Genomic DNA, 17,427 nt, shown 5'->3' with positions numbered 1-17,427 from the left:
CTCACCTCTGCCATGTTTTATCAGATATTATCGTGTTTCTAGAGGCTCTCATGGCACTTCATAATAACAAATGTGCATGCTCACCTAGCAAAGTCTGCAAAATGGAAAGCTAATAGTCTTTTCAATTATGTGCAGGTCTGATATCACAGAACACAATTCAATGGGAACTGCGGAGCTGCACTGTAGATGCAAATGCTCTGTGCATTTGTGAAATCAACAATAGTGTGACTGCATTTTGTCAGTAGAGCTGAGAAGGTCATTTGCTCAAAGCACCGTCCTGTAATTTCCATTTGATTATATTTTGTTTTGCTCTCATCTCCATGCTATTTCATTAACTATTTAGAATCTTTGGCCATTTGTTTGCAGAATTCTCCAAAGACTAATTTACCAGGTGCGTATTCCCAGATTTGCCCCTCCTGTGCCCCCAGCATCCTTGTGCCTGTCACTGATGCATCTGTCTCCAATGGTATCTATAAATACCAGTCTCTCCCCTTCAAAAACCTGATTCACATTGATTTAGTGACCTACATACAGATGAGCAGCCCTTTCTCCTTCTGTCGATGGTCCTCACAGTCTCCACCTCTTCATTTGTTCTGCCTGCATCATCTGCACAATTTACACCAGCTCTCCTCCACCTCTCGAGCCTCACACTAAAAACACAAAGGCTAAGTATAGTTCCTGCTGAAGTCACAGCACATGAAAAAAGCTTTGAAATGAGAACAGTGGTCCTCCATCCTTCAAAGTGTTGTCATTGTGGTAAACTGAGCCCTGGGCCATGCTGCAGTGTGTAAACACTGGAGTAGATTGTCTGCTCAAAAGAGGCTCTTGGAGACTGAGACACAGAATGTGAAATGTAAGGCCAACTGAAATCATATCAAAACAAACACAGATGTATGGATCAGAGTCTTTATGAATAGAGCAGGGTTAAGGTGCTGGTGCAATTATGCTGCAGGGACTGTAAAATAGTACCAAGAACCTAATGCTATTAAGACTAATGCTGAACTCAACAAACAGCCACAGATTAATAATAAATAAAGCTCTGTCACAACAGCATTTCTGCTGAAACATGCAAGACCATCCAGGATTTACAGAGCCTGGGCTCAGGGGCAAATCCCCTTAGCCACATTTACATATGCTTATCATGCACGTATAAATAATGTGTCCATCAGCTGTGACTCTGACGGCACAATGGAGCTGAGTGTGATCTGCAGCACATGCACTACCGTGAGGTAAACAGGTAATCACTACGCGCAGGATTTAGTGCCAGCCTCACGGCTCGAGCACAGCTCACCTGTCATAGGGCGCACTCACTCAGTTCCCTCTTCTGCGCGCGATCGCAGTCTTCTGCGGCTCGACAGTGACGCCTTGTGGTAGTTCAGCACTACTACTGTCTGTGCCCGGAAGAGCTGCAGTCTTGCTCACAACCCAAACTCACCATTCACTGCACGTTAAAGATGAAAGGAGCCATGGCAGTTCTTTTGTACTTTGTCACAAGACTACTAGACCTTGAAAGCATAGCTGCTTTGTGTGTAACACTCGACAAGAGAAGAACCACAGGAGCCAGGATGAGGACTGTGAGTTTATTGAACAGCAAACTGTGACAGAGTACACAATATTTTCTCCCATTACATTGTAAACAATGTCTTAGCTGTGACACCCACCACAAATTGTCTGCTTATAATATAGAAACCCTTGTCTTATGGACATCATGGTGGGACACTTGTTTAAAGTGCAAAAATGCACAGTTCCTCTTGGAGGAAGAGAACACAAGGTGGTAAGAAAACTTTTCCCCAACAAGCCTGTAGCTCCCCATTTGCATTTTTCATGAAATGTAGCAGTAATCAACAGGTGCTGTTCAACAATTTGTATGTCCAAGTGTTGTGTGTCTATGTATCTAGGGCTTATTGCATATCTGTGAGCTGGTTCATCTTTTTAGTGAGTGTAAAGCACAAATCCTTCACTTAAATGTAATAAACTCTTCACTATAATTATAATACATCTTATATCTAAGTACATTCTTATATCTGATTCATTTAGAATATGTAGGCAATATACATGTTGTGATTACTGCAGACAGACACTACCAATGACCTGTTGTCTCAGCCCTTTTCACAGATAAACCTTCTGATGCCCAACTCACTCAGCTTTGAAGTAAGTGCCACAATCTAAGAGCTGGGCCCAGTCACGATTCCCACCTCTGGACCATTACAGGACGAAAGGAGGGGGCTGAGTGTGCCGCTTGTGCCTAAAACCCTTTTGTGCTTTCTTTGATTGTATATACTCTAAAGTCAGTCATTTGGTGTCCCTCTGCGAGAGATGGAAGGGAAGAGAGAAAAGAGCATTGTACTGACAATCAGAGAAAAATACGTCTGTGCACAAAAAACACACACCAACTACAACACGAACACACGCACACACAAAACCACATATACCAGGTCAGCAGAAACAGCGACCAAAATATCGTTCACAGCACTTTTCAAGATTCAACCAAAATACAGAACAAATCTGAGAACAAGAAAATCAAATTCACAAAATCATAGCAATAATCTCACAGAAAATAGGCAATGTGATCACAATAACCGCATAAATGAGATGAACTGGCAATTACAAAATCAGAAAATATGCGTAAGTAAATCAGTTATATACTACAGACAGGACTCTTGCCATTTTCTTATGGCTCAGTGGTTCTGTGTCCGTCAATGTTTAGCAAGTTTGAATGTCCCTCTTGGCCTATGGCTTTCACTCACGACATACAATAAAATGCTGAGATTTGCACATTAGATCCTTGGTCACCATATTGCAGCTACCTCATAAAAGAGCACCATTCGAAGTGACAGATGTTAAATTTACACTGCCTGTTAGCTTGACTGGGGGTGGTGAGTAGAGCTAAAGTATATAAAAAGAATTTGCCCATTCAATCTTGCTTCATTTGGTCCTTGGTCCTAAAACCAACAAATGGGCAGATGGATTGAGTTAACAGCTTTGAAGAAATGGCACCTCCAATCAGCTATTACAGTTAGTGTTTCTTTTAGTATAGCAAATAGAAACTACGCCCGATTTAACTGTTTCCCCAGATATGTTAACATGTAGCTAACTTTATGGAAAGGGATGGGAGACGGAAGAGGTACAGTAGGTGTGCAAAAAAGCCATCAAAAACAAAAACTTCAAAAGTAAATACAGCTTTCATAATGTCTGCATATGTACAATATAGTTAAAGTGGACACTTTGACACAGAAAAACAACACAATATAATATATAATGCCATATGCCTATCTATAAATGAATATTGAATAGGTCTCACTCCCAGGAATGATAAAACAAGGGTTGCATTGAACATTTACAACACTAATGTTAAACTGTGGGAGTGAGGGAGGAATGTGATTGGACAGTGCACTTCAAAGTCACCTTGATCTCCGACAATGGCAGGGCTTTAGTAAAGTAAATGCATAAACGAGATACGACAGAAAGCTGTACACAAACAAAACCTCAGCACAAAAGACGACTGGTCATTTCATAAAACACTTCACATCACATTGGTTCCATATTGTGATAAAAACAAAAGGTCATTAGCTCTTTGGGTCACACCACTGAATTCAAGTTTGCACATGTAGAGAATTAAAGTATGTTAACTGTAAACAATAAACGTAGGATGTAGAAGGAAGGGAAAGTTGGATGCCGTGCACGGATCAGGTATAGCATTATCGCAGGCTTTCTTGTATACAAAATGCATTCATTAATAGAGGAGACAATGGTTGCCTCCTATAGTCTAATTTTTGCCCCCCCCCCCGAAAAACAAGCTAAAAAAATATGTATTAAATACAAACTGTGATACTTTTTGGTTGTAGTATTGTCATAAACATATAGAAGTAACTATATCTAATCTGCATCACTGTTTTTTTGACAGGACAGACAATTTTGCAGGTATACAAATGTCCCATATTGCATGAAATAAAACAGATTCATACATGGATCGCTTGTGCCACCCATAGTCTGAGTATAAACCAGAAGGAAACACTGAAAATGTGATGCACTCGTCTATCAGGACTAGTTTAGATTCGCCAATTTGAGCTACAGAATTTGGTTCACAATTGTTCCTTTATCGGGTTTACCAAGAGCTGTAAATTTGGGGAGGATCTCACTGATACTTTACCTGATCTACTATCAAGGTGCCATAGTCACAGTGTTATGCCTGATCCGTGTTGCTCCACAATGTTTGACTGCACTGAAGCCCAAGAAAGTTTGTCACTAAAATTCTACCTTCACTTTGATCAAAATCAAAATGGCAGCAGATGCTTTCAACCACCCAGCCCTAACCACAAAACTGACAGTGCTTTTGAACATAAACTGTCTTTTGGCCTTGATTCAATCGGTCACATCACAGCAGGACTTTTCTATCAGGCATCAAACGACACAACCCTGCTGCGATGTCACCGAATGGGGCGTGACTAAAACTATATTATCATCATTTTAAAACTTTTATATTCAGTCATGTACCATTTGGTGACACATTTGAGAATCTTTGAATGAATGTTGTAATGCCCAATTTTATGTATTGTCTTTTGAAATACATGGGCTTCTTGTAGACAACTATTATGGTACTGCTTAATTTCAGATGAAACCTGATCTAGTTAAAAGCCCGGGCATTAAAGTCTACTGAGTGCTGAATGGCTGCGCCCCTTCAGTCTTACAGGAAGAGCTGTGGCTTGTCAGGAAACATCAGAGGGAACGCGAGCATCATAACACATCCCCAGTACTTTGTCATAAGACATACTTTGCTTTATAGGACTTTAAGGTCAGGGGGACTTAATAAATAGATATGTTTAATCTCATAAACTTTAAAATTTAAATATATTATTCCAGTCTGGTTTGTACATTTATGATAGATACAATGAATAATATCTAGATCATCTTTTCTCATTAAGCCTAATGCTCTTTGATAAAAAATAGGTTAAGTGTGCAGTACTGCAGCAACCAAGGGCTACTGTGATAGTGACAATCATATTTAAAATTCTTCACAACACAAATAACATCTTCATATAGCAAACTTCCTTTAAAATCAAAAATTGTGGCTTAATTTCCAGAGAGTTAGCTGTGCCCGCCTTCTGGAATGTTGTGTGCCACCACACAGGCAGCTTGGCAAACAAAAGCTCCCTCCTAAAACATTTCCACATTCAACATAACAAAATAAAATGGACTTAATGGTCACTCCTTGACCCATTTACTTGTAGTAAACTGAGATGACTCCTCCTTGTGCAGCTGACCACAATGCATTATGGGAGGGGAAGGCAGAAAGAGCTGCTTCTTATTTGTCTTTATGGGGCAAGAAGCTGAGGATATATTCACCCATACCCAGGAAGTAGACCACCTGGGCAATGCCAAACAGAGGCGCAATGACCAAGGCTCGGCAGTAGGCTCCCTTCAGGAAGGCTGTTGGACCCTCGTTTCGCATTATTTTACTGAAAGACAAATATTAAAAATAAGCACAAAGACAGTGTGTGTGTGTGTGTGTGTGTGTGTGTGTGTGCGTGTGTCTGTGTGCGTGTATGCGTGTGTGAGAGAGGACATAATGACCTCACCTGATGCAGTCCCCCACTCCGGTGTATGTGTCCTCTGTACTGCCTCGGGTCAGAGACTGCAGACGTGTTTTTATCACTGAAACACAGATCTCAGCTGAGCACAGCCTCAGACAGTGGTACACAAGTCCAGTCAATGTTAACAGGGCTTACCATCTACGGGGTTTACAGCCACGGCAGCTGTGCTCCCTGCCACACAGCCAGATATAAATGACACGTAGAAAGGAGCGGGTCCCTCGACGCCCCTCTTGCCCAGATTATTAAGGTTAGCAAAAAGTGGGAAATAGATGATGGAGAAGGGCACGTCTCTAGAAGAATCATATTGCGAACAAAATGAGACAATCATGTTGATGGAATAGTACAATAATAACCTGACCCACTTACCTCAGCAGTGTGGCACCAAGGCCCTTGTACAGTCCTGCAATGCCCTTTTCCTTTAGCAGCTGTCGGGTGATCTGCATGGCAGTGGGGGACTTGGTCTCCACTGTGCCCGCTGCTACTGTCTCCGGCATCAGTTTCCTCTGAGCAGCTATAAAAATAATATTTCATTTATTGAATGGATTCAATGAAGTGCATTACATTAGTTTGTAAAACCGTAGTTATAGCTCTTTCAGTCCAGTGTCATCACAAAAAAGCAAGTATAGAATTGAAAAGATAAAGCACAGCATATTGTGCTGATGTTTGGAGTAACATTTAGATAAAGAATAATAAGTCTGAGGTATGACAACAATGGAAGAAAGGAAGGAAACAATATGGCAGATTTTGTGATTTCTGAAATGAACACTTGAGGCCACTGTATTTCTATTTCATTCTGTACTGTTTCTTATTTTTACTCTGCACCATCTGCTGTTAATTTCCTCTTACCAATACGCCCAGCATCTTGGAGCTGAATTTTCAACATCTCCATAGGAGTTGTGACAATAACCTAGAAAAAAACACAAGACAGGATTTTACTTTGAATGTTTGCTTAACAGTGTTGTGAGTCTTGGTATCCATTACCTAAATGTCTGCTCTCATTTTCTTATGTAATACACAGGGTAGTCACTGGTTAACTGGATTAGGGGTGAGATGGCCACAATATTAATCCAAAGTCTGCTCAATTTAATCTAATCACGTTTGTTGGGTTTGAAGTCTTTGGCCTCATTGACAACAGGCTTTTTCCCTCTGACACAGCACAGAGCTAATCAGTGCTTCAGTGTCTCAGTTGATCACTCAAACCTCCAGAAGTGTGTCTGCCAGGCTACATGAGCAGCAATCACCACCTATTTAGTATATGGCTGCTGTGCATTGTATGTTGTTTAACCAGGTTAAAATGCATTGATTTAAACAATCTATAAGACACTGTGCAGTCTGAAGGCAATAGCACAGTGTTAAAATATTAAAATATTCAATTTCCACATGCATTATTCAATTTATTAAAACCAGTTAATTATATATTGAGCGACTGTACATAGTGATCACAGGTCACACCCAAAGACAAACATGTAAACACAATAAATGAATGAATGAACACATCTGCTTATTCTTCTTTCCTCCTTTGACTTTGTTTGAAACTACTGTAACAATTTAACAGTCCTCCACTATTAAACTTATTTATTGTGTATTGTTAGCATTAATCAGTATAATCTTTTACTAGAGTATACTTACATCTTTTTTCATCATTTTAGCACATTTTTTGAAACTTGGTAGGACCATTTCTCAACAGTTCACACAGTTTATTTGTTTTTCTCAGGCTCTTTCTCAAAACACTTGACACAGCTCTCATTCAGAAACACACATGATCACTGAATTCTCCTTGGTTTTTCAATACTACAGGTCTGCTCTTATGTGGTAAAGGACATTGTCCCAAACACTGTCACTTTCAGTATAGATCAACAAAAGATTTCACTCATAAGTCAGAGGAAATAGACAACCTAACAACTAACCAGTGGCCTACGTAGGCCATATATCCAGTGTACTGTTAGTGTAAATGTCTTGTTTGAGTTTCCAGAATATATAGCAAGTGTTGGTGTATTTGCTAATCTGACATCTCTCAATTTTCTTTCAGTTACACAAAACAGTGATGATGTGAAAACACATGACCAAAGTTAGAGAGATGATAATGATGATGATGATCAAATTTGCTTTTGGAGGGTGATCTACCAGTTTTGAATGTAAAACTGTAATTGCTGAGATGTTTGTTTAGGAAAACCGTAACCTTGTAAGGGATTCTGTGTGAACTGTTTTTCTCAAATATCAGTTTCCAATAGAGAGGTGTGTCAATGCGATTGAAAAAAAACTGTACTACTAGATTACTTGTATAGTACAGTACAGGATTCTTTTTACTTCCTGGAGATTCCAGTTGAAGACAGAGACAAATGAAAGCTGAGTTTTGTGTTTGTAGGTTTGGCAGGGCTAAATAATGGAGCGTTCTTTCATGGTGAAATGGAGAAACCAATCAGAGCCCCCTCCCCTTTCTCTTCCCCCCCTTCCTTCCCCTCTCCCACTCTCTTACTCACCTGGCATGTACCTGCCCCACACCCTGCCAGCATCTCTTTGGCCAGAGTGAGCTTCCTGCAAAAAAAAGGTCAGATGAAAGCAGTGTATGAGCGGGAGGATAACTTTATTTGGACAGTCCTTGGGGAAAAATCGTGTTGTCACCACCTGCACTGGAGATGCTAATCTTTGTCTTGCATATCAACATGTCAGCCACAAGGGCAGATTAATAATTCACAGGGCGAGCAGCTGAGCCTCACGAGTCAATCATTCATCAGTCTGTAGTGTGTAGCCATAGCGATGGAGCTAGACGACCCACAAACCTTCATGTTTATCTATGGAGACAGTGAGGTGTCTGAAAAACTTTTCAAGATATTTTGTTTTCTGTTAATAGGTAACATTTTGAGGGCTTATGACCATAAAAAATGCAATGTTTGGTTTTGAATTGTTAATTGTAATGGTACCGGTGCTAATTTTTCATTACTTTGACTATCATGGCTAATGTTCGATTTGGACAGGGTCAGTATACTCTCATAGCCTTCCAGGTGGATTAAAAAAAAAAAAAAAGATAATTTAATAAATTGACATCAATCTTCCAAATACAAAAAATATATAACATTCGAAATACAAAAAATATAATAACATTGTTACACTAGTTAAGCCTATTAGTCTCTTTTTTCTTGAAAATTTGTTTATTTATAGATTTTATCTTTTTGTTTATAAGTGCTATTTGAGCACTTTTCACTATTAAAAATATATATTTTGTTTTGAATTGTTAATTGCCATGGCAGTGGTGCTAATTTGTCATCATTCTGATACCAGCCTAAAATTCCTAAAATTTGAAATAAAATAAGAAATAGCAAGGTAAGTTTTTAAAACCTATAGAATGCACCAATGTTACTACAGTGGTACTATTGTTCTAAGCATACTGTCAATTAAACAATTAGCTGTATCATAAAGTGGCTGACAGGAGAAGAATGCAGGACTAGCTAGAGCCCAGTACAAAACACAATTGGCTCATGTGTCAGATTACATGTGAGTAAAGAGAGGAGTTGATTACAGTGTGGATGACTGTCACTCAGCCTGACAGCAGCACCATGCCTTACCCATCTTTGGAGAGGTGGTGCCTGAAGAAGTCATTGGCGGCCAGTTTAATGGCTTTTTCTGGCGTTACTAGAGTTAAGTTCACCGCGGCTCCTTGGAGATTTAATAGGATCAACAGTGAGAAGAAGAAGTGAGAAGAGAGGAACAAAGATAAAAATGAACAGAAATCAATATAAGAGTCTGCCTGCACACAAAGGTTTTTCCAGATAATTGGCTGCAGTTGGACGCAGATCAGTACACACACATTTGAATTTGGATGTGAAAGTTACAGACCCTGTCATTGCTACTATATGTCTATAGATAATACATAAACATAAAGGGCATTACTGACCTCTGTACATCCCAAAGTATCCCTCAGACCTGATGGTCTTAATAAGGCAGTCTGACCTGAAAAAGCAACAGCATTGAGTGAAGTTACAAAATTCATAGCCAGTTTTATTTGTGCCATAATCTTCTGCTGTTCTTTTCAGTGTGACCACAGAAAACTGCCTGATTACATTCAACCCTATGATCTGCATTCTAGACTCTTACACCCATTAAGTTAATGTCCTCTTTCGCCACACCCATAAATCTTCTCTCTTCCTGTAAGCCTCAGCATCCTTCCCTAATTTTAGCAATCACTTTGAGTTACTTGAGCCTTGATACTGAATTAATACATACACATTATATTATAATATAGTACATATTTCATTACCAAGTAAAATATTTGTGAATGATAGAGGTGGAGAACATTAAATACATTTTTGATGATGACAAATAAACATGTTGTAGTTTTCCAAATTTATCTTCTGCTATTATGTGACTGAGTTCTCTGATGCTGAGTACCCTCTGAGCTGCCATCATCGTATTGATCTGATATTACTGATCATAATGGTTGATTCATGTTGTTGTGTACTGCTCTTCCACTGTAGTGAAATGAATAGATTTTCTTACATGCTGGTATAAAGGCGCTGTCCATTCTGCTGGTTTTGTAGACGAGTCTTGGCCAAGTCAATGGGAAACACACAGGTCACGCCAATTAGGCCAGCGATACCCCCATTGATCAATTTGGCAGGCAAACTGAACAGCAGAGAATATGGTGATTACAAACAGGCTTACAACAAATATAGACATTAAATAGCACTATTGTATCTGTAAGTATGGTGTTACCTGATCTGCTTGTCCGCCATTTATCTATTGCCCAGACTGCTCAGTGTGGTAAGGTTTTTTTTTTATTTGATTACAGTTACTATTCTCTTCGGCACAAATGTGAATAAACCTGCAAAAAAGAAAATATTCAGGGTTATTTCATTGTCATCACACATGAAAATTTTTTTTTTTTTACAAAAACAAAAATAGACAAAAAATATACTACTACTACTACTACTACTACTACTACTACTACTACTACTACTACTACTACTACTTCTTCTTCTTCTTCTTCTTCTTCTTCTTCTTCTTCTTCTTCTTCTTCTTCTTCTTCTTCTTCTTCTTCTTCTTCTTCTTATTATTATTATTATTATTATTATTATTATTATTATTATTATTATTATTATTATAAAACCCTCCCAAGCTACACCCTCTTCACACGCTCATCACAATTTTTTTATTATCACTCAAATTTCAATACGTCAATCTACCTTCTAGGTCAAAATAAAGAACACAGAAATTGATTCTAAAACTTGAATGTTGATGTCCACAGATGAGTAAATAAACCCCATGAATGCCGTGTGACAAGTCTGTTGTACAAATCAATAGTAGCTGAACATCTGCGTGTCACGTTTGTCCTTGAACACATGTTTTCACAGTAATGGCTTTTTCTCTGAATGAATACACCATTTGGCTCATCAGTCTCTTTATAAAGGAGGTGTAATTGGGAGCAAAGCAGTGAAAAATATCTGTTGTGGTCAAAAACATGTCTATTTTTGGTACAGAATGGCTCCACAGTGAAAAAGATGCTTTCCATTTCCCCTTTGCTTTTCCTCCACCCCCGACACGGACCAATCACAGCACGGTTCTCTCCTCCACACCGGCCCTCCCCCCATCTGCTATCCACAGTCACGAGTCACGATGCAGCTTTCGCACTTAAATCTTTGCTGACTTTGCCAGCTTTTTGAGAAGTGCACTCTGTACTGTACCTTATGCACCGATAGCAAAGAGCCTGCCCTATATACTCACATTATGATGCTTTATCTGATTCAACGTGGCATGCATTCCCTTTCATTGAGACTGTCTGACAGGTAGCGACAGAGGAGGTGCTATTCTCATAAACGCTTGTATCATTCAGAGAAGGTTTAATATTTTACAGATGAAACAAATGAATGATAACAGCGGTTCATTCAATTTCGCAGGCTGTCAATATAAATAAATAATTACTTACTTAAATAACTTCGAGCTGAATTCATTTGTTGGCCCGATTATTCAGTTAGGAAACAGACTTGTTCACCTGTTCTCCTCGTAACCACTAAACCGCCACTCTCTCATTCAGACTGATAAGTGACACGTTCTACTGAGAAGTCAACACCCCAGAACAACTGTTGGCTTTGCAATTGAGCTATAAAGTATAATTGGGCATAAATAACAAACATACTTATAGCCACTGATTAGACTATGGAATAATACATGTTGTTTGCACACATCATTATATAAATACATCATTATTCATAATTCAGTCTTTGTTTTTCTGGACATATTCTTAGACAGAGACATACACAATGACCAACATGTGAGTTCAGAACCCTTTCCATACAAGCCCTCTGAAAAAGACCGAACTCACAAATCATTAATTTTCAATTTAAATGCATCTGTTTATATGTTTATTTAAAACATTTTATCATAATTTCTCACACCTCTTACTGCTCTAAATAGGGCTGGGTATCACTGAGATGATGCCAATACCTCGATACACAGGCCATGACTTGATATGCTTTTCCATATAGTGCACTTTCAAATCAATGCGATTCGATACAATATATTTTTAAAAGATTTGATATGGGTCAGTAAAAAAACAAAGGCTAAATCATGTCTGATACTAAAAGTCTTCACAAAACCACTAAGTTAATGCAAAGTTTATATGAAAAACACCCATTTTACTCATCAAAACAGTGACAATGTCAAATGTATTGCAAGTTTCCTTTCTCCAAACAAACAACACAAATGTAGCTCTTTCACAAAATAAATTAGTAAAACATACAAAAAAAAAAATCCTCTTGGCAATGCATCGATAAAGCAGCCCACAATATTAATATTGTATCATCAAATTAAACAATATGACATATCAATATTTCAATATTTTTGCACACCCCTAGTCTGAGAAGCTGCATCTGCTTAGTTCATTTGGTTTGTCTACACTTCCCACCAGTGTGACCAGAGGCGAAGTCCCTCTGTCTGTCATGACAATTGGACACTGTGTTGAAAACATGATCTTGAGTGTGCAGTGTTCAGACTATAGTGGACGATCATTTATTACCCAAATCCTCTGGAAAAAATGTTGTTAGAACTATTTCTTGTGTAGCAATATTAGTGACCCAAATAAATCAGGTTGATAAATAACTACAAAAAGAGCAGAATGCCTCAACCTCCAAAGCAAAACTAAATTAGCTGAAAATGTGTTGCTGTACGCATGCTCCTGATCCACAAAAGGTCATATTTTTGTATGTGAGAGTAGCTTTGAAGTAGATAGATAAGCACTGATGAGTAAACAATGGGAAGGAGGTTGTGTAATGCATGAAAAACCTTGGACTCAGTCCCATCATAACACCAATAGCTGCAATAATGCACACTATATAGTTAAAGAAATAGTCAAAGATAGCACGAGCAGTCCACCAGACGACCCTTGTCCCTAAGTCCAACTTCAAAGGACAGTCAGCACCACGATACAAACTACACTGTTGTGCATGGACCACAATCTATACTTATGTGGATTTTCTTTAGATAATTTAAAGTACCAGACACATTATCTAGTACAGCAATGCAGATTCAACTAAATCAAAGTCCGTAGAACTCACACTGAATGTATAATGTGGTCTAATGTGATTTAATTAAAATCAAACAACTACCACATGCATAATTGTAATCTCTTTTTAGACCACAAAAGCAAAATATTTTCACCAAACAACTTAACTGATAATCACAAAAAAAAAAAAAACACTGACTGCACTATTCTTTTGTACGAAAAAAGCGAATGTCTCAGATTACAAAACTACAGGCACACCTTTTCCAATGCAAATCACACTTCACTCATTCAAAACAGAACATTTTTACCTTAACAATCAAAGTTGCATCTCTGTCCTTGAGTGCTATCCTGACTAAAGGTCTTGCTGAGTAACAGTTTGAATGAGAGGAGGGGAAGTGCCTGGCTATTGTCACAGCACAGTGGATGTCTTCTGTCACGTGACCACCTCCAACAGTGGAAGAAGTGGAAATCACATGTAGTTTCTGCTGAGTTCAATACATCTACACGGTGGACGTATTAAAGGCCATGACATGCCATTATACACAGGAGGACAGGCAAGTTTCACAATTCACTATTCACCAATTCATACCCTACACGCCCAATTGTAAGCAGACACCAGTGCACTACATATAGTCCTGGGATCAGTTAAAAGGCTGGCTGATACTATTGTGTGAAGGGTTTGTTGCATAGTGAATTATAATCTTTGGTATCAGCACTGGAACTAGTTCAATGCTACAACAATGATAAGATAACTATAAATAAATATATAGTTTGAGAAAGTTTGGTGGTGTGAGAACTTGGTCTGTCACAATAATTACTATATTGACTTATCATTTAATATGTGAAAGCTGGATCAATATTTTATTGTCTTTGCAATTTTCTGTTTATTTTAGTTGTAATACAATAAGATTTAAGCTGTAGAGAGATGAATAAGTAATTTTTCTCGCTATTAATTGCTTTATTCGCTTATTTATTTGGTGCAGCTCATGCCTTTTAATGATATTGTATGTTAAAAATGTTTTATTAGGATTTATCTTTAGTTTATTTGTTTCAGTGGCATAAAACTGTTTCAATATTATTGTTTATTGTAGTATATCTCTATAGCAATATATCAGAACAGAAGTGTCATCTTTTGATCAAAATATTTATTTATTAAATATTTATTATTTTATTTTTAAATTTTATTGTTATTATGAGAACATAAAAGAGAAAAAAAAACAGTGATCAATGTAAAGATGAGACTTCCTATGGGGACTAATGGCATACCTCATTTAGCACCAGGTTTAAACATTGATTGACACAGTAGGTCCAAGGCCAAACATTTCACAACAAAGAGGTTTGATGACCAAGAGCATGCTGTAGTTGGTTTGAATGTTGGTCCTCTATACACATATACATATATATATATATATATATATATATTTATTTATTTATTTATATATTTATTTATATATATATATATTTACATATATTCATACATTCATACATACATATTTATCTTTTGGAGAGGCTTACAGAATTGTAGATAAGTTACTTTTTGCTTTTAAAATACCTTGACAAGACTTTGGTGCAAATGATTACCATAATAACTCTTATAACAATTATTAAGAAATAAAGATATTTCTTAATGTTGCCTGCACTGAAATTTATCATTGATAATTACAATAAAACAATGCATTTAAGCAAAGAGGTTTATAATTTGATATACTGTGACATCCCACGATATTATTGTGAGAGTTTTGTTTTGATGATACAATATCACAATATTTCAGTTATTGTTACAACCCTAATAGTGACTAGGCTGCATACTCTGTCATACAATTTTGAATAGAGGAAAGGGTTATTTTTGGCCACTGTGGAAATAAAGCAAGCATGCCACTGATAAATCAGATTATTGCTTCTTCCCATCTGCATCAGGCTTATAAACCCATAATACCCACTTATGAAATCTCTACTGCCATCTCTATTTTCTACTGGTGGTGTCATAATCTAAGTACACCCATTCAGCTGGGAAAGACTAGCTTGTAACTGCTTAAAATACACAAATGTGCATGAAATGAGGATCCAGCAGGACACAGAGTTTCAATTTCAGGCAGAACAAATGGTCCCAGTGCTGGCTCAGAGCAGGTATAAAGTTTATCTCTAACTACCCAGTTTCTACACACTCATTCTGGATCTGACTGTGTGCCTGCCTCTCAGCTTTCCTAGGCCTGCATGGGAAAATAATGATAGCTCTGTGAGTGGACTTTTGGATCAAAAAGAAGAACATTGTCTCATTCAAGCATCTGGTTACATATAAGACATTAGAGTTAGGCAAGAGTTTCCACCTTTTGCACAGAACATGGCATCTTTCCAACAACTGTGTACGAGGGGATTTGAAATAAAATCCATCATTTAACAGTAATAAACATTATAATGATATTAATCTAAAAAAAACTCACTACAGAGAATTTTCGCACAACCACTGTCTGCAGCAACATCCACCAGAAAGCACTGGGGGTCACCTTAAACCAAAGAGTTCATGAATCATTCAAAAGGCTGGTCATAGCTTTACCAAGACTGCGTAACTGTTTTAAAACAGTCTATCCATGGGTTTCAGAATGATGGAAAATTAAGATTGTCGCCATGGTGATTAATCATTTGAAAGAAAATGTTATATCTTTTGAATGGGGAATGGGTCCTGGCTGAACCCTACGAATAGCTTCCCAAAAACATGGAGTATTCTTATGAGGAAAGTATGCCCCTATAAAAGCCCAGTGTCAGTTTAAATACTTGAATAAATTACATCCAGATGTTAAGATCCTTTAGTATTGCACTGTTTTTGTTGTTATCTTGAGGCAAAACAAAAGGTGGGGTGAGTCACGTTTGCACATCTATAAAACATTATGTTAATCTAACTACATTGGAAATAATAACATCAGATTTTGACAGATAATTATCAAAATGAAGCTCATATTTATGTGGCCCTTGATACCTGACTAGGGTGACCAGATTTTCAAAATTAAAAAAATTGAAATGTCCCTCTTTTGGGTTGGTTGGTAATAATAAAATTATGAAACGAGTGCTTGATTAAGGAAATTTGTTTGCACTCAGCACTAATATGAGTCAGTCAGTATAGTCAAATTTTCTTAGTATTTTGGTCATTTTTAAGCAGCTTTTCTGTATTTTACCTAAACAAATGTCAATGTATGCTTCACTGTTGACAGGTATCAAATTGGTCAAAAATACGGACACCTTGGACATTTCTTGTATAAAACTGGGACAAATCACTGGTATTGGATAAATCTGATGAAACAGGGGATACAGGGCTTAAAGCTGGGACTGTTCCGGGTAAATAGAGACGTCCGGTTAACCTATATCTGACATTAAAGAGAAACAACTTGACTGTCTGGTCCTGTTACTGTCATTGGCACTGCTGAGTTATGGCAGCTTGACAGAGGCGAGCAGCTACCAATGAAAAGCGAGGGTGGGCTCGTTTTAAGTGGGTTTTGCCTCCACTCCGCATCCCTCCATGCCCACGACACGTTAATTACACGCTCACTACGGGGATGAAGCCGGCATAAAGCAACCTCTGTGACCCCAGTGTACTTTCGGGGGAAAAAAAAAACGTGACAGTAAACACATCCATAAGCTACTAGCATCCTGGAGCGTAGCACGGCGGAGGACACAAGTCTCGCTATGACAAATAATACACGGTTACACCTTTCACAATGGCTAGCCCTTTCGATGCACAATCAAAATCCTTACGTGCAACTATATGATTACATACAAGGTAACAAGATATGAACATGTTTAAGCGTTGGGCCTTAAATATGCTACATCTTAAGCCGTAATCATAAACGCAAAGCTTAATGGCACATAACGGGAAATGATAAGGAGGCGCTCACGTCCAGATATAACGCTCAATCCATTCATGTTAACGGGACTGTGATTCAATATAAATGGTGAATACAATGCACTGGTGTATTAATCAGATGGAGAAGTGATTCACCGGTCAATGGACAATCATGTACTGTATATTCCGTTATGCACATACCTCACCAAGGCGCTTCCGTGGTTTCTTGTGAACACAGGATTCAAATCAAAGCCCGGATATTTTCTGAAATGCTGACTGACAGACGTACTAAGGCTAACCTACCGGTGTAACTAGCATTTGAGTCCGGTGCAGAGGTAGAAGAGGTGAGAGTGAAGTGAGCAGGAGGAGGGAGGCAGGAGATGGAGCAGAGGGGCTGATATACAACCAACACACACGGGGATTGATGTTGGGTCCTCTAGCGGCGCGTAGTGGTAGTGCAGGTGAGTTTATTTGCAACAGCAGCACTTGCCGAGGGAGGCTGTGAT

The 17,427-nt window shown here is 38.2% G+C and overlaps 1 protein-coding gene across 4 annotated transcripts; it reads right to left on the bottom strand.

Annotated features, from left to right (window-relative positions):
- Positions 1 to 1,566: 1,566 nt before the first annotated feature.
- slc25a22a (solute carrier family 25 member 22a) lies at positions 1,567 to 17,342 on the bottom strand. 4 transcript variants are annotated; one of them, XM_020934935.2, is made up of 11 exons: positions 17,123 to 17,342; positions 10,302 to 10,410; positions 10,086 to 10,211; positions 9,484 to 9,539; positions 9,155 to 9,245; positions 8,072 to 8,126; positions 6,438 to 6,498; positions 5,958 to 6,102; positions 5,727 to 5,881; positions 5,577 to 5,652; positions 1,567 to 5,456 (listed from the first exon to the last, which is right to left on the bottom strand). In XM_020934935.2, the coding sequence occupies exons 2-11, from the start codon at positions 10,319 to 10,321 to the stop codon at positions 5,303 to 5,305; spliced, it is 939 nt and encodes a 312-aa protein (XP_020790594.1). In that variant the 5' UTR covers positions 10,322 to 10,410; positions 17,123 to 17,342; the 3' UTR covers positions 1,567 to 5,302. The 4 variants fall into 4 exon arrangements, with proteins under 4 accessions (XP_020790594.1, XP_020790595.1, XP_020790591.1 ...); XM_020934936.2 differs by having other exon boundaries at positions 17,225 to 17,329; XM_020934932.2 differs by lacking the exon at positions 17,123 to 17,342 and adding an exon at positions 13,395 to 13,468.
- Positions 17,343 to 17,427: the final 85 nt, after the last annotated feature.

This window comes from Boleophthalmus pectinirostris, unplaced genomic scaffold, assembly GCF_026225935.1.
Source record: "Boleophthalmus pectinirostris isolate CB_2022bp ecotype Guang Dong unplaced genomic scaffold, ASM2622593v1 HiC_scaffold_2, whole genome shotgun sequence".
In the NCBI taxonomy this organism is placed as follows: domain Eukaryota; kingdom Metazoa; phylum Chordata; class Actinopteri; order Gobiiformes; family Gobiidae; genus Boleophthalmus; species Boleophthalmus pectinirostris.
This window is presented reverse-complemented; position numbering and strand designations above follow the sequence as displayed.

What these genes read in the sequence shown, in the direction of transcription:
- slc25a22a (XM_020934935.2), bottom strand. Translation starts at nt 10,321, where the DNA reads ATGGCGGACAAGCAGATCAG. An exon ending in GTGGGGCAGGTACATGCCAG is followed by an intron (nt 6,499 to 8,071) that starts GTGAGTAAGAGA and finishes GTTTTTTTCTAG; the next exon opens with GTTATTGTCACAACTCCTAT. An exon ending in GGCTGTAAACCCCGTAGATG is followed by an intron (nt 5,653 to 5,726) that starts GTAAGCCCTGTT and finishes TCTGTGTTTCAG; the next exon opens with TGATAAAAACACGTCTGCAG.